At 34.3% G+C, this 23,076-nt stretch overlaps 9 protein-coding genes, 1 long non-coding RNA gene and 1 pseudogene across 16 annotated transcripts; 2 read left to right on the top strand and 9 right to left on the bottom strand.

The window, feature by feature from the left end:
- Positions 1 to 1,011: 1,011 nt before the first annotated feature.
- Positions 1,012 to 4,988, top strand: AT1G10750 (carboxyl-terminal peptidase, putative (DUF239); the record flags this gene model as incomplete). 2 transcript variants are annotated; one of them, NM_100951.4, is made up of 7 exons in its annotated part: positions 1,012 to 1,847; positions 2,084 to 2,170; positions 2,259 to 2,468; positions 3,186 to 3,350; positions 3,453 to 3,506; positions 3,629 to 3,775; positions 4,432 to 4,988. In NM_100951.4, the coding sequence occupies exons 1-7, from the start codon at positions 1,485 to 1,487 to the stop codon at positions 4,807 to 4,809; spliced, it is 1,404 nt and encodes a 467-aa protein (NP_172545.1). In that variant the 5' UTR covers positions 1,012 to 1,484. The 2 variants fall into 2 exon arrangements, with proteins under 2 accessions (NP_172545.1, NP_001322157.1); NM_001331925.1 differs by having other exon boundaries at positions 1,180 to 1,847; positions 3,463 to 3,506; positions 4,432 to 4,480.
- Positions 3,981 to 4,418, bottom strand: AT1G04817. Its single transcript, NR_138781.1, has one exon. It is a non-coding gene; the product is annotated as an other RNA (long non-coding RNA).
- Positions 4,965 to 5,483, bottom strand: AT1G10747 (maternally expressed family protein; the record flags this gene model as incomplete). The annotated part of the gene is made up of 2 exons (NM_001084042.2): positions 4,965 to 5,346; positions 5,420 to 5,483. The coding sequence occupies 2 exons, from the start codon at positions 5,481 to 5,483 to the stop codon at positions 5,159 to 5,161; spliced, it is 252 nt and encodes an 83-aa protein (NP_001077511.1). The 3' UTR covers positions 4,965 to 5,158.
- Positions 5,484 to 6,621: 1,138 nt separating this feature from the next.
- On the bottom strand, positions 6,622 to 7,121 carry AT1G10745 (maternally expressed family protein). Its single transcript, NM_001084041.2, has 2 exons — positions 7,025 to 7,121; positions 6,622 to 6,916 (listed from the first exon to the last, which is right to left on the bottom strand). Exons 1-2 carry the CDS (start codon positions 7,083 to 7,085, stop codon positions 6,729 to 6,731), a joined length of 249 nt encoding a protein of 82 aa, NP_001077510.1. The 5' UTR covers positions 7,086 to 7,121; the 3' UTR covers positions 6,622 to 6,728.
- A 1,620-nt stretch (positions 7,122 to 8,741) lies between these two features.
- On the top strand, positions 8,742 to 11,890 carry AT1G10740 (alpha/beta-Hydrolases superfamily protein). Of its 4 annotated transcripts, none has more exons than NM_001198027.1 (9): positions 8,957 to 9,571; positions 9,660 to 9,754; positions 9,855 to 9,958; positions 10,054 to 10,154; positions 10,242 to 10,345; positions 10,529 to 10,966; positions 11,048 to 11,179; positions 11,248 to 11,471; positions 11,830 to 11,890. In NM_001198027.1, the coding sequence occupies exons 1-8, from the start codon at positions 9,329 to 9,331 to the stop codon at positions 11,450 to 11,452; spliced, it is 1,422 nt and encodes a 473-aa protein (NP_001184956.1). In that variant the 5' UTR covers positions 8,957 to 9,328; the 3' UTR covers positions 11,453 to 11,471; positions 11,830 to 11,890. The 4 variants fall into 4 exon arrangements, with proteins under 4 accessions (NP_172544.1, NP_973806.1, NP_001184956.1 ...); NM_001198026.1 differs by having other exon boundaries at positions 11,248 to 11,479; NM_100950.5 differs by lacking the exon at positions 11,830 to 11,890 and having other exon boundaries at positions 8,742 to 9,571; positions 11,248 to 11,683.
- On the bottom strand, positions 11,689 to 14,538 carry AT1G10730 (Clathrin adaptor complexes medium subunit family protein). Its single transcript, NM_100949.2, has 11 exons — positions 14,204 to 14,538; positions 13,917 to 14,063; positions 13,748 to 13,810; positions 13,461 to 13,637; positions 13,283 to 13,386; positions 13,083 to 13,190; positions 12,862 to 12,958; positions 12,670 to 12,767; positions 12,428 to 12,569; positions 12,230 to 12,352; positions 11,689 to 12,114 (listed from the first exon to the last, which is right to left on the bottom strand). The coding sequence occupies exons 1-11, from the start codon at positions 14,330 to 14,332 to the stop codon at positions 12,016 to 12,018; spliced, it is 1,287 nt and encodes a 428-aa protein (NP_172543.1). The 5' UTR covers positions 14,333 to 14,538; the 3' UTR covers positions 11,689 to 12,015.
- Positions 14,539 to 14,944: 406 nt separating this feature from the next.
- On the bottom strand, positions 14,945 to 16,954 carry AT1G10720 (BSD domain-containing protein). The gene is made up of 3 exons (NM_100948.3): positions 16,216 to 16,954; positions 15,928 to 16,115; positions 14,945 to 15,834 (listed from the first exon to the last, which is right to left on the bottom strand). The coding sequence occupies exons 1-3, from the start codon at positions 16,829 to 16,831 to the stop codon at positions 15,349 to 15,351; spliced, it is 1,290 nt and encodes a 429-aa protein (NP_563876.1). The 5' UTR covers positions 16,832 to 16,954; the 3' UTR covers positions 14,945 to 15,348.
- Positions 16,955 to 17,240: 286 nt separating this feature from the next.
- Positions 17,241 to 17,615, bottom strand: AT1G10717 (EMBRYO SURROUNDING FACTOR-like protein; the record flags this gene model as incomplete). The annotated part of the gene is made up of 2 exons (NM_001084040.1): positions 17,241 to 17,449; positions 17,552 to 17,615. 2 exons carry the CDS (start codon positions 17,613 to 17,615, stop codon positions 17,241 to 17,243), a joined length of 273 nt encoding a protein of 90 aa, NP_001077509.1.
- A 684-nt stretch (positions 17,616 to 18,299) lies between these two features.
- On the bottom strand, positions 18,300 to 18,646 carry AT1G10715 (EMBRYO SURROUNDING FACTOR-like protein; the record flags this gene model as incomplete). Its single annotated transcript, NM_001331924.1, has 2 exons — positions 18,300 to 18,499; positions 18,586 to 18,646. 2 exons carry the CDS (start codon positions 18,644 to 18,646, stop codon positions 18,300 to 18,302), a joined length of 261 nt encoding a protein of 86 aa, NP_001322373.1.
- Positions 18,647 to 19,089: 443 nt separating this feature from the next.
- Positions 19,090 to 21,437, bottom strand: PHS1 (poor homologous synapsis 1). 2 transcript variants are annotated; one of them, NM_001084039.1, is made up of 9 exons: positions 21,100 to 21,437; positions 20,815 to 20,931; positions 20,580 to 20,645; positions 20,333 to 20,442; positions 20,095 to 20,253; positions 19,830 to 20,014; positions 19,686 to 19,738; positions 19,571 to 19,598; positions 19,090 to 19,446 (listed from the first exon to the last, which is right to left on the bottom strand). In NM_001084039.1, the coding sequence occupies exons 1-9, from the start codon at positions 21,370 to 21,372 to the stop codon at positions 19,388 to 19,390; spliced, it is 1,050 nt and encodes a 349-aa protein (NP_001077508.1). In that variant the 5' UTR covers positions 21,373 to 21,437; the 3' UTR covers positions 19,090 to 19,387. The 2 variants fall into 2 exon arrangements, with proteins under 2 accessions (NP_001077508.1, NP_001318974.1); NM_001331923.1 differs by having other exon boundaries at positions 19,190 to 19,446; positions 20,095 to 20,141; positions 20,380 to 20,442.
- A 900-nt stretch (positions 21,438 to 22,337) lies between these two features.
- On the bottom strand, positions 22,338 to 22,681 carry AT1G10705 (annotated as a pseudogene). The gene is made up of 2 exons: positions 22,618 to 22,681; positions 22,338 to 22,515 (listed from the first exon to the last, which is right to left on the bottom strand).
- Positions 22,682 to 23,076: the final 395 nt, after the last annotated feature.

The following is a 23,076-nucleotide window of genomic DNA, read 5'->3' as shown; positions in this document are numbered from 1 at the left end:
TGCATTGCTAATACTCAGCCTCGCGTGCCAACACTCCCATGTCCCTAACACAAACTACTTAGTAAATTAAAATGATCTAATCTATTATTTACAATTAATTAGTACTAAACTTTGTTATACTCTTCCACTACCACAGTTATACTCTTCACGTAGTTGTTCATTTATATGTATATTTTTCAAGTAGAAGTTAAAATCTTATGAAGATATAATGCTCTCGAAAAAATGTTGTAAAAGAAAAAGAAAAAAGAGAGAGAGTAGCTGACAGAAGGAACATATAGGGAAGAGAGTAAAGAGAAAAAGCGAACTTCAAGAATCAACAATAAGAAAAAGTAAATTATTTGCAAATTCCTCTTTTTGTCTCTTAAAAGATACAAAAAATGTTTTTTTTTTTAAACACACAGAGAATGCAAACTAACACAAGATAAAACAAGAAGAAGAAACACAGAATTTTGACTGTCATTATCATAAGAAACATAGCAACCACAAGACTTTCCTTTATATTTGGCTATATACATTTATTCAAACAAACATAATATGTTTCAGGCTTTGTATTGCTAATTGGGAACATTTCCCCTCCCCCAACTTTTTTTTTCTCTTTTGACCAACTTAGCTTATATTAATTTGATTTCACTTATAACTACATGTTGCATACAATTTTTGCATATTCTTATCTGCTAATAAGTAAAACTATGTGATAGTCAAGATAGCATCAAACCTACGGGTCCAAACTAAGGTTTCAGGTCTAATATTAGGTATGGGATCCATCTACACTTTTTGTTTTTTTTACTGAGATAGAATTTACTTATTAGCAGATTTCATTTTAGGATAAATTCCGATACCAGGTAAAATACAAACACAATTTGAAAAGGAATGATTATTGTTTTTAAAGAGATTATTCATTAACACATGAGACATTTAGACTAAACAATTACTCCACCTCTGTTTTAGCTAGCCATATCTATATAATAGGTTCTAATAGGTGATTTAAGGAGGAAGTGTGCATACTCATATTCTTAAGCCATGGACCAACAAAGAAAGAGAGAAAAGCATTGTAGTTAGATTTTGCTTAGTCACTTTATGTCAGTGGTCTTTTATGATTTTGTCATTTTTATTTCATTTTTGGTTCCTCTGTATTCTTGGAGGTTAAAAAAAAAGGAAAGGCATGAATGATTTCATCACTATCCAAGCCAAGTACTTATAAAACACATATAAACATTTAGACTATTACTTTAAGACACCATAATTCCATAAACCCCTTTTGAAACTTTCTCTCGTCTCTCTCTCTCTCTTTCTTGTTAGCATAAGGCCCCAAGAAGACATAAGAGTGTTTTCATGATTCTTTATTTGGGTTTTGTTATGAAAAAATTTAGCTTCTATAGCTTTGGAAATGGTGAGAGCTTGAGAGGATTATAAAAATCAAGGGTTTTTGTCTTCTTTTGCTCACTTGCTCATTCTTTAATATCGAGAAAACGTTTTGGGCTTTGATGGGAGGTGTGTTCGTGTTGAGGAAACCCAGAAACGGCAATAAATGCCGTCGTTTCGATCGATGCATTACAATGAGACAAACGGAAACAGAGTTGTTCTCAGAAGAAACAAGAATGAGAACAAGAGAAACAAGACGAAGAAGAAGAAGCTTCTTCTTAGATATGATCCTTCTGTTTCGTACTTGTTCCTCCAACATTCTTTTCCTCTCTCTTCTTCTCTTGTCTTCTTCTTTTTCCTCTGTCTTGTCCGAGAATCTCTCACCTAGAAACCAAACTCTCAGGCCACTCGATGAGCTTAATAAGCTCAAAGCCATTAATCAACATCTCAGGAAGATCAATAAACCTTCAATTAAGACAATTCATGTAAGTTTGAATTAGTATTATCGTACGCGATCTTCTTTTTGCGTTCTTTTTCATAAACACAATCTTCTTCTTCCTCTGTCTCAGAAAAACAAAAAAAAGCACTTCCTTTCTCTGTTCTTGATTCTTTATGCTCTGTTTCAAGAAGTCGCTCTGTTTTTTTTTTGGTGTAAATGTTAAATAACAAGTCGCTCTGTTTTTTTATTGTTTCAAGAACATACTCTGTTTTATTGTTGCAGAGCCCCGATGGAGACATCATAGACTGTGTTTTATTACATCACCAACCAGCATTTGATCATCCCAGCTTAAGAGGACAGAAGCCACTGGTACACATACCATATGTTAATCTTAATAAACACAGTCATTAGACCCGTTAATGATAAACTAATCAAAATGTGAACTTAAATACTGAAGGATCCTCCAGAGAGGCCAAGAGGGCATAACAGGAGAGGATTGAGACCGAAGAGCTTCCAGTTATGGGGAATGGAGGGGGAGACATGTCCTGAGGGAACAGTCCCTATCAGAAGAACAAAAGAAGAAGACATTCTCAGAGCAAACTCTGTTTCTAGCTTTGGCAAGAAACTCAGACATTACAGAAGAGACACTAGCAGTAATGGGCATGAAGTAAGATTTTCATCTTCTCCTCTTTTTTTTTCTTAATGTGAACATTAGTCATATGGGTCCAATTTGAAAACCTAAAAATATATTTTTACCAAGAAAATTAAAATCTAGACCCAAAAGAAAAAGAGATAGATCTTTGGTCCACCTATACTATAAGCAAAATTCTAAAGAGAAAGATTTTTTGTCCGGAGTGTTTATAAATTCGAAATTCGAATTTTTGGTATGAAAATGTAAGGTTTTAAAATATATGGAATTTTTATTTATTTACTATATTTGCCTCTTTAGAGGAGAAGATAAAAGTGGTCAACGAAATTGGCAAGTGTTTTCACTTCTTCTATTGGTTTTGAAATTTCATCTTTTGAGAATTGTATAACAAAGAAAGATAGACAAGCTTGTCGGTAAAAAACAAAAGAAAGAGGAGAAAGTATTTTTTTTTTTAACTTATTTGAGTAATGATTAATTCCTCTTCTACATTCTGTCAGCAATTATATTGTTTTCCCAAATAATATCACATATTTTATATAACTTTATAATAAAATAAAATCCTTAGTTATCTAGATTTGGAAAACACAAACTCTCACGAAGATATAGCTCTGCCAAGTTAATTTGTTATTGACACAACTTGCATAAACATGAAATAATGCTTTTGATTATACACTTATCTTACTTTTGAAGGGATAATAAATTAATGTTCGGTTGTGTTAATTATACTGAGTATAGCACGCGGTGGGATACGTGAGCGGAGAGAAATACTATGGTGCTAAAGCAAGCATCAATGTTTGGGCTCCACAAGTTCAGAACCAATACGAATTTAGTTTATCTCAGATTTGGATTATCTCTGGTTCCTTTGGCAATGATCTCAACACCATTGAAGCTGGTTGGCAGGTAACAATTTTCTTCATATATTTATTTCAAAGATTATATCACATCAATAGCTTAAAACTATAGATGCTTAGCTTCTAACTGTTGATAATTATTTGCCATTAGGTGAGTCCAGAGCTCTATGGAGATAATTACCCAAGATTCTTTACTTACTGGACTGTAAGTAGTTCCTCCTATGCTAAGCCTTTCATTTTTATAAATAATAATTATGCTTTTTGTATGTAAATTCTATATAGTTTTAAGTTTTCTATAATTAATTAGTTCTTATGTTTTGGCAACAGAACGATGCATATCAAGCAACAGGTTGCTACAATCTCTTGTGTTCCGGTTTTGTCCAAACCAATAGTGAGATTGCGATTGGAGCTGCCATCTCTCCCTCGTCTTCATACAAGGGTGGACAATTCGATATTACTCTGCTTATTTGGAAGGTACAATATAACTGAACTATCTAATTTATAATCAAAATATTATCTCCTCTAGTCACACTTTAACTACAATATTCATTGATTTCTACCTTTGAAAATTGGGTATACAGTACAAAAAAAAAAACAATCCGATCAATTGCATATGCTTTAATTAGAAGATGCTCTATCTTTTCTCTTTTTATCATTTTTAAGAAAAAGAGAAGTATACTTGAGTATCATACCACTTATTACAACTCTTCTTTACTTTTGTTCTAAGTTGTTCTTTTTCATTCTTTGATACACTTGTCCCCAAATAGTTCAACATACAACTCTCAAAGCAAAGCTAGGAGCATGGCTCATAAGTTATCAAATTAATAGTACTATTTATTTTCTATAGCTAGCCTCACATGGGTCATAATTAAAGGCATCCTTAGTTCTATTTTTATACAGGACAAACAACACACAGATTAAACCATCTATTCTTTATTGTTAGGTGCATTAAAATTCATATAAGTTAATGTAATTGTTCGATGCAAATTAGATAAACTACGATTGCCGGTCATACACTGTAACTAAAGTATGGTTTGATATAAAGTAAATTTGTTTTTTCAGAGAAATAAAATGTTAAGAGTTACTATGTCTGTTTAATATAAAATAAACTAAATTAAATTAAATTTCAGGATCCGAAGCATGGGAATTGGTGGCTGGAATTCGGGTCGGGTATTCTAGTCGGGTATTGGCCATCGTTCTTGTTCACACACCTGAAGGAGCACGCAAGCATGGTCCAATACGGTGGCGAAATCGTAAATTCGAGTCCTTTTGGAGCCCATACTTCAACACAGATGGGAAGTGGGCATTTTGCAGAGGAAGGGTTTACAAAATCTTCTTATTTCAGAAACATCCAAGTAGTTGATTGGGATAACAATTTGGTCCCTTCTCCTAATCTTCGAGTACTTGCGGATCATCCGAATTGTTACGATATTCAAGGTGGGTCTAATAGGGCTTGGGGGAGTTATTTTTATTACGGAGGACCAGGGAAAAATCCTAAATGCCCTTAAAGAAAAAATTAATTAGGGTTTAGGGATTCATATTTTCTCGTGAAAAAATTCTTTAGGTTATATCTGCAGGTTTATAAGGGCTACTTTCATCATTTATTAGTTTTTTTTTACAACAATCTTTGTTCATTTATGTGTAAATGTGAAAAGTAAATTGGAGAAAATGTAAAAATACTATCGACAAGAATTCATCCATAAGCGACTATTAATTTCTTACATTCTTTAGTAGTTATAGTTATCCAGGCTTAACTAATTCGTATATGTGAAAATTAGGTAAAGTGGTACAATTAGGCATTGTAAGAATGCTTGAATAGAAAAGTCTGAAATTTGAACAAGTAAGTTGTTGTACGTATCAGTTTATTAATGGTTTTAGAGGAGGACAATGGGTGTTGCAATAGTGTTGGTCTTCCCAGCAAAGATCTGGCTTTGACCCGCAGCAATAACAGTCTTTTTTTAAAACATGGTCGCAGCTGTCACGGAAACATGGAGGTATATAGATTTTGTTCGACCTTCCTATCTCTTTTACCTTCATCCTCACACCTACACATTGATTTTGAAACACACATCAAAACAATTTAAAGAGATAGTTTTGATATGTATATGATATACATACATTGATGTAGAGCGACGAGAGAGAGCATGAGTATGCATATGAGAGATGTATGTGATGATTTCATGGTCTGGATGTCTCAATGGATATTGTATGGTGTTTTTTTGAATTATCTCTTTATCTGAGTTGTTGTAACTTGTAAACACACAAAACACATGTTTCCACAATTTTGGGATTGGTTCGTCCAAAATCGACTTAAAGTTGAGAATTTGTAGCTTATTGTTTCATTAATTTTCTTAACTTTATGTCATTTCTTTTTATCTGGTTAACGTAGTAGTTTGTATCAATTCTTTAGTAAATGCATGCAATCAAATTCAGATTATATAGAGAATTAAGCTAATTATAATGAATAACGTTCTTATTTGAACTGAAGCATCTAGTAATAATTAAAAAGATAAGTAGTACAATTAAGCATTAATTATAAGAATGCTTCATCGCGCGCGCACCGGTCTAAAAAGGTTTTCAACATGTACCGACATTTTTTCATATCAATTGTGACCCTAATTTTAGTTTTAAAAGAAACTGTTATTGCTGCGGAATAAACATAAATCAATGCTGGGACGACCAAGACTCTTGCAACACCCAATGGTTTGGATATCTCGAAGGATATTGTATGATGCCTTTCTAGTTATCTATTTGAGTTGTTGTTAATTACAAAGATTAATCAATCTTGATATAAACAAGAAATAGAGAAGCTAAAATAGACAAGTCGATATTTCGAAAAGAATATTAGCCTAAACAATTTTATGATTTTTTCTCTTGTTTTATTGTCTAATTTTCTATACATTAAAATCTATTACCAAACATGAAAATATATATCAACTTATTTGTATATATGGAGTAAATTATCGACCAAAAATGATTTTATTTAACCTATAAATGTTTAGGTATAATTTTATACATATTTTTATTATTGTAGATTTACATACTGAGAAAAGTATTTTTCAAGATTACGAAACAAATTCATTTCCATATGAGGGAAAAATATTCATTCCTTTATAAAAATCAATAAATAAATGAAAAAAACAAATATGCAATCTTTTCTGGGATGAAAATGATAATTAGAATTGATCTTAAAAGATGATAATAAGAATTAACTAATTTTATATGCTGATTTTTTACACTGATAAATTTTATATTAACTATACCAATATGCACCTATTCATTTTAGCTTCTTTGGTTTCTTAAAAATAATTTTAATCAAGGTCGTACATTGCCAGGTAGTGTAGTCAGGTTATATAGAGCGTTCTTACATTGAGTAAAACATTATAAAGTTGTAAATTTCATAGCAGTACATTAATTTTCAAAAAGTTTAAAACTTTAAAGGAGGACAACGGGGATTGGATTCACATTCTTTTTGGGTTTTCGAACACATACTTTGATCTCTAAAACAACACCAACAATCCCGTTTGAAAAAACTAACTGAACATTGGGCAGGGACACACTTTCCAATAGAGATCTTGTTCGAGCCCTCTATTTCTCCAACATCCATCTGCATGCCTACACATTTTGAAACTACACGATCACTAACCAAACATCAACAATAACGAAAACAAAGGGAGAGCAGTTTTTATATATATAAATATGTGAAAAAAACTCTTTACATACACTGATGTAGAGCAAAGAAAGAGAAGATGAATATGGAGATGAGAACTGTTTGTGATTTCATCTTTTGTTTGTCGTAGGCAATTTTATTGTTTATTTCAACCAACAGTATGTGACTTTTAATGTCATAGTGAAATCTATATATAGACTGTAATATTGAAATAAAAGGTATATATAGTAGTATATATTAGTTATCATTATTATTTAAATTAGTCAGCAGATATTACTTTACCAAAATGGTGTATATATATCCTCTATATACCATATATAATTAATTAAGGAAACAAAAATATGACTTTTATATTGGTAAAATTTTACAAATTTGGAAGATGCAACTACCAAATAGTAAAAAATGGTAGGAATGGTGGTAATCAATCTGGTAGATTATGAAAGAGTCAACAGTAATAACTTTTCAAAGTAAATACTCTTGTTCCTTGCCAATTAGAGTAGTCAACGTCTCTGGATTTTCCAAATTGTGAAACTTTCTTTTGACCATACTTTAAGGTTAATATTTATTAAATACCCTTAAATGATTGTGGCCAGTAGCTAAAATATTAAAAACGTTATTTATTTAGACCCATTAGTTTTATTATTTCGGTCTTGGAATCGGAGATAAAAGTCCATAAGCTGGCATTAGATCTTTCATGCACTTGACAGGTGTTGCAATATCTCAAGATTTATCTATACGATAGATTAAAACTTGGGTTGTCCGAAAAAAAGAAGAAGATGAAAATACAAATGATTTTCCGAATATTATATCAAGAACAATACTCCACGGCTCTGCTGCCTGCATCACATTACTGTATTCTGAATCTCATAATTTTCTTGCACGCCAATTGTTTCTTGCCTAAAATGGAAATTATTATTTTTTGGATCTGTTACCGATACCTTTACCAACTAGCCATATTTGGTAATTTAAATTTGGAAGTTCCAGTTAGCAACTACTATATTATAAATTTATAAAAAAAAACCTCGGAAATATTAAGCAGTCCATGTGCACGAGTTCCCCCACTAATTAATTCCACAATACACAAAACCTTCTCCAGCGCCAATAGAGTCCAAATTATCTTTAACCTCCACATGAGGCTGCATTTCTTTTCTCTTTTGGTCTGCATATCTTTCACGCAACTATGATAATATTACCTTTTAAAGTTAAAATATGAATAACTTTGTTGCCAGAATTTGCCAATTGACGATTCCTCATGTATGAAAAGAATCATAAATCTTAATTTATTTGTAGTTCATTTTGAACATCTCAAAATTCCGTATTAACTATTAGCAGCACAAGATGGTTGTCATTAAGAGTGTTTGACAACCATGGACGAACGTAACTGATCTACCTTTATCTCGAAATTATGCCAAATATAACTAAATTATATACTTCGAAATCACAAGTTTTACTAATACGTGGTCTTATAGTAAAACCTGTGATTTTGAAGTACATTTGATTAACTTGGTTATATCAAACATATACGATTATGTTATGTGATTAAGCATATGAATTTAAAAAAGTTTATGCTAACAAACATGTGTCAACCCCAAAGTCTTACCATTCATAAACAGAAATCCACTTACTTATCCATATTCCACATAATTTGCCTACCGATAATGTACTAATTAGCAACAAGTGGAAACGAAAATAAGTGTGATTAAACATTACAACTATGATTAAAATGGATAAGGTTACAGAAGACAGTTAGGGAATTGGTCGGATTCTATGAACGAACCTTCCAGCGCCGATCCAGCCCACTTCACCGTTTCTCTCAACCAATCACACAGTTTCCCTCAATTATTTTAATAATAATCATCTCTAAGGTATTCATTATTTTATTAACAAAATATTCCCCCAAAAATTTAGTGGAGACATTACAATATTATTATTATTGCGGAAACTCGGAGTTTTGAGGGAGAGGTCACCACCGTTACACATGGCATGATTCAGCTTCAAAGATTGTCAATTTTTGAAAACTCATTTTGTTTTCTAGTTTTGGTGAGAGGTGGGCAGATACAAGTGGATAACAAAGTTTTTTGTTGGATGATAAAAGAGACAGAGAGAGACGACGCATTTTCCTTTATTTTCTCGGGGAAATTCAAAGTTTTCGAATTTTCTTCCTTTCTGGGTTTTCGTCAAAGGAGCATCTTCTTTATGTTCTTTTGAAAGAAGGCTCTCTTCTCTATTTCTCTCCCCTCTTCCGGGGAGTTTTTGATTTTTTAGGATAAAGGAGATTCCTTTACCTCGATTTTTTGCTTTTCATTTTTATTAAATCTCCGATTTTTGATTTTTGGGGGAAGAAGTAGAAGAAGAAGATGATTAAGTTGTGGATGATGACTTCTCTCCAACTCGCGGAGCTCTTCGTGAGCTCTATTGTGCATTTGCTTTATGGGTTTTATATATTTAGCTCCGCCGTTGCCGGAGATATCTCTCAGACGTTGAATGATTACTTGTTTAAGTCCAATGTCGCTTTCGGAGAAACCGGTCAAAATCAAACCAATGTTGAGGGTTTGCCTCCTATTGTATTGGTTCATGGCATCTTTGGATTTGGCAAAGGGGTAATGCAAAAACAAACCCCTCAAATTTGGTTCTTTTGATTATTTGATTGTGGTTTTGAGGTTTGATCTTATTGCTTTGATTGAGCAGAGATTAGGAGGCTTATCTTACTTTGGCGGTGCTGAGAAGAAAGATGAGAGGGTTCTTGTTCCTGATTTGGGTTCCTTAACAAGCATCTATGACAGGTATTGGATTCATTTTTTGCACCTCCTAGGATTTTGTTGTTTTGATCTAGATCTTGATATACCATGTGTGCATTGTGGTGATGATAACATTGGTTTCCAGGGCAAGGGAATTGTTCTATTATTTGAAAGGAGGGGTAGTTGATTTTGGCGAAGAGCATAGCGAGGCTTGTGGACATTCTCGGTTTGGAAGAAGATACGAACAAGGTTAGATTTTGATATGAATGCTCATTGGAAGAGACTACTAATATACCCCAAATGTTTCATGTTGAATGCAAGTCTGATTTTGGTATGTGTTTTAGGGCAATACCCTGAATGGGATGAGGATCATCCTATTCATTTTGTGGGGCATTCAGCGGGTGCGCAAGTTGTGCGTGTATTGCAGCAAATGCTTGCAGATCAGGTTTGTGTCGAATCCTTCTTTTAATGGAAGCATATCTTCTGGTTTAAAAGCTATGTTTGATGAATGATGCGAAACCATGATGTTTAGGCATTTGAAGGGTTTGAAGAAACGAATGAGAATTGGGTTCTGAGTGTGACATCGTTATCCGGGGCATTCAATGGAACTACCAGGACCTACTTAGATGGCATGCGGTTAGTTTTCATTCTGACATTTTCAATTCTTTTCGGTATTTACATGGATCTTTACAATTGATTGGAATGTTCCTGTTTCTTCATTTTGAAATAAGGTTTGATCTTTGAAGCAATTGTATGTTCCTGTATTAGAAAACCAAGATCTTTTATCCTAATTGTTGATTCTTATTGTTGCTGTTACAGGACAGATGATGGAGTGAGCATGAAACCGATATGTTTGTTGCAGCTGTGTCGTATAGGCGTGATAATGTACGATTGGTTGGACATTTCATGGCTAAAGACTTATTACAATTTCGGGTTCGATCACTTCAACATTTCTTGGAAGAAGACCGGTGTGAGAGGTCTCGTTGATTGCCTAATGGGAAACGCAGGTCCTTTTGCTTCTGGCGATTGGATCTTACCTGATCTCACAATCCAAGGCTCAACAAGTATTAACTCCAATCTCCAGACGTTCCCAAACACTTACTACTTCAGCTACGCGACTAAACGCACCCGCAGAGTCATGGGTATGACAATCCCTTCAGGTGTTCTTGGAATCCACCCGATGCTCTTCCTCCGCGTCTTTCAGATGAGCCAATGGAAATTCCCACAAGATGTCTCTCCTCCTTATAAAGGCTACAGGTACTCAAAAACACTCAAAAATTTAACATTGATTTTTGAAGCCCTTGCTGCATTGGTCTAAGAAAACATGTTTGAATGAAGGGATGAGGACTGGCAAGAGAACGACGGGGCATTGAACACAATATCAATGACACATCCGAGGCTACCTGTTGAGCATCCGAGCCGGTTCATAAGGAGCGATTCGGAATGTCAAACATTACAACCCGGGATCTGGTAAGTGAATCATATATGACCTAATGACGTTGATGGATTGAGAAAATCTGAATACCTTGTTGTTGCAGGTATTATAAGATAGTGGAAGCAGATCACATAATGTTCATAGTGAACAGAGAGAGAGCTGGTGTTCAGTTTGATCTGATATACGACAGCATCTTCCAACGTTGCAGGAAACATGTTTTTAGAAAGATTCCTCAGACTCTCCCCAATCAATCTCCTTCTTCTCCTCGTTCATCATCATCACCCAGAATAAACAACTTTGTACATTGATCACATGCAAAAAAAAAATGTTTTAGGGTTGTTACGTTGAGGGCTTAAGTTTTTGTTTAGGCTATTTACTACTAATACAGATTATTCATTGTTCTTCTTGTTCTCCTCTCGATTTGTTGTACTGTAAAATATATATCTTCCATTTTGAAAATTATAATATTTGTTAGTTCGTCATGTTGCTCTACTGCCTCATCAAAGTTATTTATATAGTGAACTCTTACAAAATTAGCGGACGTTTAAGGAAAACCATTATTGGTGTAGTCACCCAGACTGCATGCATTTTCCATCGGTAAACGAACTGAAAGAACCCCAAATAAAACTCGATGTTTAACAATTGTAACCCAATATATATATAACTGTCGTATATAGTTTTACAGAAAAAAAAAAAAAAAAAAGAGAACGCCATGAAACAATTCACAAGAAAATGGCTTCTAAAACAACCTTCACCGCAAATTCTATCAGCTAATATATTTCAATCTTTTTCCTTTTCTCATTGATCTTCCTCTGCTTTGTGTCGTTGACAATGGCTTAAATAATAGTAAAAACAAAAAAACGATCTCATTTTACATGAGTCTCAGTTCGTACTCACCAGCCATGGTTATATATCTCACCCATGGATGTGCCTGGTACCCACTCTTCTCAATGATCTTCAGGTATCGAACCTGCAATACCCATAATTAACACACATCAGGTTTGTTTGCCTTCAGATTTCAATGCAGTAATATAAAAAGAATGTGATCTATATGATAATAACGTATCATTGTGAGTAATACCAACCTGTATTCCTGAAACTATGAATTTTGGGATCTCAAATTTGACACGGATTGGAGCTTTTCGCTCAGGCGTTGCTTCCTCTGCGGCTATACTTGGAAGATGGAAATCTGCTTTCAATGTATGCTCCTACATTGTTTCAAAACTTAATGTAAGCATTCGACTTTACATGGTCAAGTGTTACATTAAACTATAAGAACTTACCTTGTTCCCATAGAAATATTGTATCTTCCAGACCAGTGCATCTTTCTCAGGAGCATATGCGGCCGACCCGAGAGATGTTCTTACATCGGGGTTATACGCATCAGTTGGTACAGGTAACTCAATCTCAACACTTGTTGCATAGCTGCAGAAAAAAGGAACTCTTATCAAAACGCGTTAAAGGATTCCAGTATTTCAGTATTTCAGGTAATGGTTAAACGTGTTAAGTAACATTTGTTACTTACCTTCTGTCCTTGAATTGGCTTCTAGCTTTTACTAGCATCTCAACACGACTTCTGGAATGCCTCTCTATATGCGCTTCCACCCATATAAGAGGCTTTACCTGAACAAGTATTATGCGAAAATAAGATATATCATGATATAATTCGTTTAAGAAGGGGACAAAACCATTTCTGCAATATTACACATTCTAAAACCTGAGTACTGAGTCTATACGTCATAAGATCAAAAGATCCATCAGGTGGTATGAATGATATTGTCCTGTCGTTCTCAAAACGGGCTAATCGAACACACCTACATTTTGAAGAAAGAGACGTGTAAAAACTCAAGTATTCAATAATTTTTCGAGTTAGTAAAAAAATTGGCCTCGATAGAGTGACTGTCAAAGAATGTTTAAAGTTGCAAGAGATTAACGTACTGATGAAATTTGATGTCCTCCAAATCAATGGCTTTTCCTTTTATTGCTCGTCCCTGTGCCTCCAACAATATTCTGTCATTCAAGCCTAGCTTACACTCTGGCATTCCACTGTAATAACATGGATAAAGAAGCAGAGAGTCAAAGAGGAGGGACTTTTGATTTTAAATGCGTTGGTTAACTAGGGACACTAGAGAACGCACCTCAAGTATGTTCGCATCTTCAAAGCTCCAACGACATCAGACCTGACAATTTGCCCATTACTGTTCACAAGGATATTTACACTCTCTATCACATCCAAGAAAACCTGGAAAACAAAACATCAGTCTGCAAACATTAGAAAACCTAAAACAATTGAAAAGTAAAATGTTGAGCACCTACTTCGTTTTTCTTAAACTTTAACCCCTCACTCCTCCATGAGACAGAATTAGTGACAGCCATTGGAGGTCTCTGTGTAACTTCCATTCTATATGCATCAGTCTTGATGAATTCACTAAGGATTCTTGCCTCAGTAAACTGAGGGTAACCAAAGTCCATCATCTCGTCAAGTAACTCATACTGCCAGTAACATAAGTAAATGTTTTTAGAAATAACTTTCGCCCACACATATCCACCTCATGCAAGAGGGAAAACAGTTATAAGAAGAGATGTGAGAAGCATTATCTTACCACTACCACAAAGTTATCTCTCAAAGATTCTTCCTCTAACTCCTCGAAGTAATGCTTGAAGACCTACGATCAGTATAAGACTGTAACATATGAAACAGTGCCGTTCTTTTTTCTTCAAATTCAGAAAACAGATGGAAATGCAAAAAACTGAATCACTAGGGATGCTTACATCGACTACACGATGCAAGAAGAAGAGAAGACTGGCAGCATTACAGTTCTGTCTGGACGCTATCATGAGGTAAATGTTACTATGCTGTACAAACATGTAGGTCACGCCATTATCATAAGCAACCGGATCATTTGACTGTGAATCACCCTGAACATATTAGACGAAAGTAAGCAAACCCGCAGAGAAAACACTAGTCATTTAGTCATAAGTATAACGATTCTGATCAAATTGAATCCTTTTAAGCACTGATCAAGCTTGTTCATTAGTTCCAAATGTTAAAACTTCACCTCTGTCTCGATGAGTTTGGTGAAGAAACGCTCAGCTTGAGCAGCGGTGACATCGCCACGGTAATCGCGCCACACGAGAACACGACCTTTGATATCGAGCAGAAACAGCGCTGAGGCCGCCCCTGCCATGTTCTTCTTCTTCTTCCCTCCTTGTTTTCTCAAGGATTTGCCGAATCAGATCGATCAAACAGACGGATTATTAATTCCAGAGAGATCTGAAGAATTTTACGCTTCGCCGGAGCTAAACGATCATTTGCTGCAGCTGAGTGGTGGTTCGTCGATAAAGTCACTTATTCACGACCTGACGAATTGGTTCTGACATAAAAAACGACGGGAGACTCGAGAAAGAAAGAAAAGTGCAGCTTATTAAATTGGGTTCAGCTTTGCATTATTCTGCGAAACGACATCGTATTACCAATCTTACTTGGTTTTTCTTTCTTTCTCTGTATTAGGGAAGCAATCTTACTTACGAAGATTTTAGATTAATTTTTATAAATCTTAAACTAATAATACCAAATTAAAAAAAAAAAATGAAAATTTGAATTGAATAACATCAGATTCTATATAATATTTTTAAATCACTAAAACTCTATATAAATCACAAACCAATAACACCCCTTAATTATTAACAAAGTACTAGCATTTTGACAAATGTTATACATTTCAACATAGATTTGTTTTTTAGTTAAGTCATAGGAGTTATTTTGTTAATTGATGATAGCTCCTCCTGGTTGTTCCCATTTTCATACATACAAATCCTCAACATAAGCAATAAAATCCCATATGATTTTCCAATCCAATAATGATTCTAACAGTTTGTTACACTTGAATTCACTTGCGCCATTCTCTATCAATTTCTTTTAAGTTCCACGCGAATGAAATAGTGCTTTTCAATATTTCATTACATTTGGCGAGAGAGAACATTACAATGAAATTGCAGTGTCAAAGTAAATCTTCTGTACATGTTTCAATCAAAACCTTTTTCTTTCTTTCTTCCTTCTCTTTGAGAGCAAACATCATAAATCCACAAAACAATCAAACTCACCCAAAAGACTTCCACGATTTGACTCAGCACACAGTACTTATGTTCAATTCTATTGATTCGATCTCGTGAGGCAGGGCAAAGCAACAAGCCAGATGATGTTTCATGTTCCTTTTTGGTCTGTGCCCTTTGATGTAATCTTAGACTTGAGTGCTAAGCTACTTATATCGTCGTCTCCTTCAAGATCACTGAAAGAAACATCATCCTCATTCACTGTAAACATTGGAGCCCAAGAATTAGCAGAATCTTCTTCTTCTGGCCAATCATCATCATCATCATCAACAACATCTTTAGATGTTTGGCTAAGGCTTGCACTATTTTTGTCGTTCTTCTGGATTGGTTTTTCCTCAATAACAGCTTTATCGATGAACTGAGCGTTTTCAAACCCGTGTTCAAAATCGCGATACATAATCGAAGGAGGTTCAAAAGCATATATTCTTGGAGAAAGAAACTCAGGAGGAGCATGGTTGTAGTAATTAGAAGTTGATGGTGTAATATCTTCTTCCTCAAGAATCATATCTCTACTTTCTTTTGAAGAATGTGTCTGATTCTGAAGCTCTTTCATCCACAATGCTCTAGCTTCCATCACCTGCAAAAGCAAAAGGATTTTGTTGAATAAACAACAGCAACAACAAAGAATCATTTTGACTCAAGAAGAGATTGAGATTCAGGTTTTTTTAACCTGTGGAGAAGACAAAAGATGAGCATCGTGTTTATTGAGCCTTGAAAGAAGAAGAACAAAATAGACTTTCCAGAAGTAACCAACACTCATATGACATGGACAAAGCTCTATTCTCAATGCAGCTAACCTCGGAGCAAGACGCTCAATAGCTAAAGCATGACCTCTTTGAGCATCACTCATTTCCAAATCTACATTAGATAAAAGTTGAAATAATCAAACTTTTGATATGCCTATAAGTCAAATCAATGAAGACTAATAGCGAAAGACTTGACTCAATGTATACGTTACCATCAAGATCTTCGTCAGGATCAAGAGGAAAATCCAACCAAGTTTCTGGATGCATTGCTATGTTCCTCGCAAATGCTAGCACTTCGTCTGTAAGAGCAACCGCAGCGATCTCTTCTTCTTCTTCTTCTTCTTCATCTGTTTCCTCTTCTTCTTCTTCCTCATCCTCCGGATCATTGCCTTCTGCCAATTTTTCTTCTAAATCCCAGCTCCTAAACCTAATTCCAGTCTCCGGCGTATCACTTCCAACACACGATTCGTCCCGATCTGAAGAACGCGATTGATTCAATCCAGGATCTGAAGACCGAGATTGGTTAAACCTGGGATGGTTCGATAGATCGGAGGAAGAAGAAGAAGATCCATCAGGTAACGGAGCGAGAAAGTTAGCCACACCACGAAATTGACGCGTGAGGGTATGACCAAGTTCCGTCAAATCATCTTTAACCCCACGCGCTTGAGCCTCCTCTTCCGGTGACAAACGAACGGCGTTTCTCGAGAAATCGTGTCTTTCCGTTGAGGCTTTCGGGGTTTTCTCGTCGTTGTTGTTGTCTTCGTCGTCGTCGGCGGCGTCATCGTCTCCGATTCCATCGTATAAGCTTTCCAAAAAATTCGAAAACATTATGATTGATTTCTTTTTTCTTTTCTTTTTCTCAATTAATCTATTGATCCATTTGGTTGACTCAAAAACTAAAACTATGCAAATTATTTTATCTTTTCCTAACAAACCCCATCCAAATTAAATATCATATACTTGTAATTTAGTTTTAAATTCCATATTTTTTGGTGGCAACTGTAATTGGATTATCTAACACCTATAAAATATATATTTTTATTTAGAAATGTAATTGGTTGATATTCAGTGAATTTAAATTATAGAAAATAAGAATATCGTAACATTAATGTAAAGGAATCCACTAAAATCGAAATAAATGTCATAAAAAACCTTAAATCGAATATGCAACATACATATTTAGATTTATCAACGTTTTTTAAAAAAATCTGCTTCGAAATGACAGAATCCATAAAAATTATTCAAGAGGGGGACAATTGGCGAAACAAAGCTCCTTAGCGTTGGGAAATTCTTTTTCTTTCCAACAACGAGCTTGTTTAGTTTTAAGTCGCAAGCAGCACCAACAATCATTTTTCAGTGAGAAACCACCGGAGCAAGTCTCATGCATACACGCTGGTAAAATGATTTTGCTCGATCTCCCTATCTCTTTCACCTCCATCTTCTCACCTACACATTGATTTGAACATACACACAAAACCAAATTTAACAATGGAAAGAAAAAGAGAAAAAAGGTAATTGATACGAGAAGAAACAAAATTATGTACGTACATTCATGCAGAGCAAAGAGGGAGAGCATGATTATACAGATTAAAGTTGTATGTGATGATTTCATGGTTTGAGTGTCTCAAACAATTGTGTTGTGAGTTTTATTTGTCTTCTCGAGTTGTTGTGGAATTATGTAAATACAAAAACTTTTAGAATATATAAACAAGTAGAGAAAATTAAATTAGGATACACCTTAAGTTTCTTTCAAGGAAAAAAACAAGATATAACCTTTTATTTCAGGATTTTTATCCATATTCAACGTCTCTGTTAAGTAATTCATAATTGTTATTGAATCTATTTTTTGTTAATGTATTAAATTTTATTTTGAGTGTGTTTACTTATTATGGAATGATCAAACTATTATTTATCAGGTCAAACCCAAAATAAGGTTATAATCTTATTTATAACTTAGAGCTGTCAAAACATATTGTAGAATCTTATCACCTTCTTAAACTCGTCTAGATAACTATACAGAATACAAACTGAAGTATTGAAATACAAAATTTAAAATATTGTAATAGAAGGATCTCGATTTTAGTATTAAAATCTTGTGTGCGAAAGGGAAATCAAAGATCTCTCGGCTAATTGCTTTTATGGACGAAAATAAAGTTAACTAGTAGACGAAAATTTTATTTTCTAATCTCAAAACACCTTTAAAATAATTAGAACATCTTTGAAATTTATTAAAATCCCATCTAATCTAAAAACCCCACCGAAACAAATTAAAATTCATACTCCAATAGATTTCCCCTCAAATCTTTCTTGTACATGTTTTCATACAAAGCTCTTTGGCGTCGGGAAAATCTTTTTCTAGCCAACACCAATCTTTTTTAGTTCCAGCTGCGAGACAACACCAACAATCATCTTTAAATGGGTGGATGCAATTGTTGTGAAAACACAATGGTATATAGATTTTGCTCGATCTCCCTATCGTGCTACCTACACATCGATCTGAAACACATAATTCAAAATTTTAATTACTATGGAAAGAAAAGAAAGAGACATTTGATATATCTGTGAGAAAAATTTATACTAACATTCATGCATGGAGAAGAAGGAGAGCATGATTATGCAGATTATAGCTATATGCGATTTCATGTTTTGGCTGTCTCAAAGGACTTTGTTATGAGTTTTTTTCTTGTTTTGTAGAATTGTTCTAGTTTGTAATACAAAACTTAATCAGTATATACTATTTATATATGGATATAGAGAAATTTTAATTAGGAAAGACCTCACTCGAGAGAATATACAGCTAGAAATTTCGGTTGATTTCCAAATATCTTATTTTCGATTCATTTCGGATATATCTAGTTTATAACCATATTCTCTAAATTCGAAACTGGAAGTTCTCGAATTTCACTGTTTGCAAATTATTAAACATATTCCCTAAAATCAAAACAGGAAGTTCTTGAATTTAGTTTCCAAAACCATTGTGACTTCAAAAATTATGGTCTCATTCCTACCTCCCCTGTTTACAGATCATTGCAGGCAGTCGAAATTTTCATATCATTTTTATCAAAAATGAAAAGGAAATGTAATATAGCAAAATCTAAGAAAATCTTCGTATAATATATGAGTATTGTGGAAGCTAATAAACACATGCTTTCACCATAAGGTGAAACTCAAGGCAAATCAAAAATCTTCTCGGCTAATTGTTGGACGAAAATAGAGCAAATTGATACATTTGTCCGCAGTTGAAACAAAATAAAATACAAACTACATTTGTCCTCCACCAATGTTGGTTTGCTCCTTTTAATCTCAATTGTTTTAAGCAATATATGAACAAAAGACTCAAAATGGATAATAAGATTGATACCTAGTAAATATGTTTATGATAAATCAGGTAATCCAGTTACCTCCAATTTCGTCGATAATTCTCTCTACTTTCTGCAGCATATCTGGATAACGAGAAAACCACTTGTTAGAAAGACTTATTAAGTGAAGTTTGAAGCTTGAATGTGAAGTTGGAATCTATATGGGTCAATATTGTTTGTGTGTGTGTGTAATGGGGAGAATGTTCACCTTGAAATGAAGAATCTTCCATGTACTTCTGCCAAAAACAAAAAGTTGGAGATATCATTTGAATTGTATTGATGTGTTGAAAGAGAAAAGAAACTCGGGTTTGTTTATACTGTACCAGTATCTGCGACTTTAGATCAGGATTCTGCTTCACAGTTGTTTGGCCTGCATCTATAGTAGTAGGTTCAATAGAGAGGAAATGTGTGAAAGAGGGTGATATGTCTCAAACTCCAAATAAGTAAAGATACAATGAAAAATGTACCTAGAGTGGAGTCGGGGAAGCAGCCAGAGAGTAAGGTTGTGAAACTCGGAGGAAGACTTGGGATTTGATTTAGCGTGGATTGTGATGGGTATAAGGCTTGTCCAGCTTCATACTCAGGTCTTGGTAGCACTTCAGGAACAGAACTATCAAAAAATCTAACCATATTTGGCTCTTCCTCAGTGGCTCTGCAGAGAAGAATTTACCATGTCTAAATGGTTGGCTCAAGCACTTGTATAAATTCACAACACTGTAAATGTGATCTAACCTGGGGAAAATCTCAATTGAAGGGTTGTAATCTGACTGGAAAGAAACCTCGGACCTAGTTTCACTTTTCTGGTACTGAGCTTCATACACAATTCTTGGTAGCATTTCAGGAACATAACTATTAAGAGGTCTAACCATATTTGGCTCTTTCTGAGTGGCTCTGCAAAAAGGAATTTACAATATCTAAATTTTTGACTAGAGAACTAGTACAAATTCACAACACTCTAATGTGATCTAACCTGGGGATAATCGCATCTGAAGGGTTGTAATCTGACTGGAAAGAAACATCACACCTAGTTTTATTTTTCTGGTTCTGAGTCGAAGCTTCCTTTAAACCCTTAATCTTCTCCTGCAAACAGAAAAAAACAGGAATCCTTGGCTCAAGATTTGAAGAAAATAGCTTATAAAACTGAATTCAAGGTTAATGAAACATCGTCTCCATCTGATCAACATATAATAAGGAAACTCTTTGCAATAATAGCTAACCTTAAGAGCTTCCACAAACTCCAACGCTGCATCACAAGTGGAAAACCTTAAAGCAAATTTCTGGATCTGGAGAACAACAACAAGCACAAACAAACCACATGATTTCAATCACAAATCTGAAGTATCAACTAACTCATGAACAGTAAATCAAATTCATCACTAGTAAGTAAATAGTAAGCTTATTTATATCTTAATTCCATAAAATCCAAAAGAGATTCAAGTGTTAAGAGCTTGCCTGGTTAGCAGAATCCATATAGGTAACGAAAATCGCTCGACTACCACGAGATGGAAACCCAGAAACGCATGACATCTGAGGCCATGTGAAGTTCAGCTTTGAAATGTAGTGTTCTTCCTGTAGATATTGAACAATTAAACACCATGACGTTTAATCAAAAATGTATAGATCCCGATTTCAAAATTTGATTAAGCTTAAACCATCGCGAAACACCAACCTAAACATCCGATCTATAGAACTATATATAATAAAGAGAGAGAGAGAGAGAGTAAAAATCCAACTCACAAGGACTTTCTGGCCGAGTTTGACGGATAGAATCACATCGGATCGGTTCAATTCGTCGACAATGTGGAGAGAAACCGTCGAAGAAGACGCCGACAGCCAGGTTCCGTGGGGCGAATGATACTGCTCTCTCTTTCCGAGAGGTTTCAGAACTGGATGCGGAGAAGGAGAAGATGGATAGTGAACAAACCGAGCAAAACCGATCGTCCACCGGTAAATTTCTGAAGAATCCTCCGCGTTTCTACGGCGGTTTGATGCTGTTAGAGATCCCGCCATCTTCCAAAGATATTTTTCTCCTTTTCGAAATTTTCTTTTTTCTTCGTTGTCTTTCTGTTACGAATGAAATTTGAAAAGCGTGCTGTACGGAATTTATATTTCCATAGTCGCTCTCTGCTCAGATTAAAAATATTCATTTGGGCCCAAATTCCCAAGCCCAATAATCTGTCTTCAAAGTTTAGTTTGGTATAATTGTGGTTCTATTGGGGCCCAAATGAACATATTATTGGGCTTATTTAAATTAGATTTGAGCCCAGTATATTTTGATTAAAATTAGATTTGAGTTTGGGACAAATGAATTGTGATCTTCATGAAACTGTCACGTCTATTTTTTTTCAAACTCCTGCATGATGCAAGTCTTTTTCGTATGGGAGGATGAAGATAGACAAAAAGTCAAATACAATTCTCTTTGGCCTCAATATGACAACAACTCTCCTCTAGCTACTCGTATAAAAATCTTCTACTTAGCTTCCAAGTTCCAACATGTTGAAAGTGGTTATAATATTTTATTTTTAATCAAATATATTTAACTTGAAATAAGTATTTTTAATTTATATTATAAATATTTTTTTACTCAGAATTTTTTTTATTGTTAATTTCTAGAAGTCGTAATTTTAAAATTAACAAACTATTGTCACTTTCTTTTGTTAATATATATCTTCTGTAATCATGTATTGTTAATTTATATTTCTAATAAAATGTTTGTAATATTTTGACCCAAAAAAAAACTAACACATTATATTGAAAGTGCCATATTGAAATTACCATTTCTTTAGTCAAAAGTGTATGTTTGAAATAATTTGACCAAAGCAAACATATATGTTTAGCAAAAACGTCTATTTATTTTATTAAACAAAATAGTAAATAAAGAGAAGTCGTACAAACAAACGTCATGAAACTACTTGAAAAAGTTTGAAAATTGCGAATAAGCAGCAGCATTATATTATTTTATCAAAATTTAAAATTTATAAGTTACATTGCTGGTTGCAATAGTCGCGACCAGTACTGCCTGACCAACAGCATTGCGGCCTGATACCACGTAAATGTTCGCAGCACCAACAATGAGGTACCAAAGGATGACATGGGCCAGGGACACACGCTTCATTAACCTTTTGGGAGTGTCTCTGACCTCCTTGCTCACACCTACATGATTCATTTGATTTTAAACTTTGAGAATGAATAAAAAATCTAAAAGAAATTCTAATTTATGTGTAGATATATATTATAAGAAAAGTTTATACTTACATTCATGCAGAGCGAAGAGAGAAAGCACGACTATACAGAGCAAAGCTATATGTGATGATTTCATGGTTTTGGCTATCTCAAAGAAATGTGTTGTGTTAAAATTCTTGTTTTGAAAGAAAAAAAGTGTTGTAAGTTCTTGTTGTCTTATTGAGTTGTTGTAATTTGTACACACAAAACTCAATCAATATATAACAGCGATAAATTTTAGTCAGGAAAGAAATAATCTCTCTTGATTTACAAGAATTAATATTCACATATCTCGGTCAATATTTCAATATCTCTATTAAGTATTCGCGAATCTGTGAGTGTTCCAACTATCATAATATCATATATTGGATCCAAGAAAAGAGTTATTCAACAGAAATATTAATATGCAAAGATTTGGATAGAGCGTGACTGAAAAAGGTTGTATGATCTTTCCACAGCCACTAAATGCTCCTAGATACGTATCAATCAAAC

Source organism: Arabidopsis thaliana (assembly GCF_000001735.4).
Source record: "Arabidopsis thaliana chromosome 1 sequence".
Taxonomy (NCBI): domain Eukaryota; kingdom Viridiplantae; phylum Streptophyta; class Magnoliopsida; order Brassicales; family Brassicaceae; genus Arabidopsis; species Arabidopsis thaliana.
The sequence above is the reverse complement of the archived record's forward strand: the minus strand, read 5'-3'. Positions and strand labels throughout refer to the sequence as shown.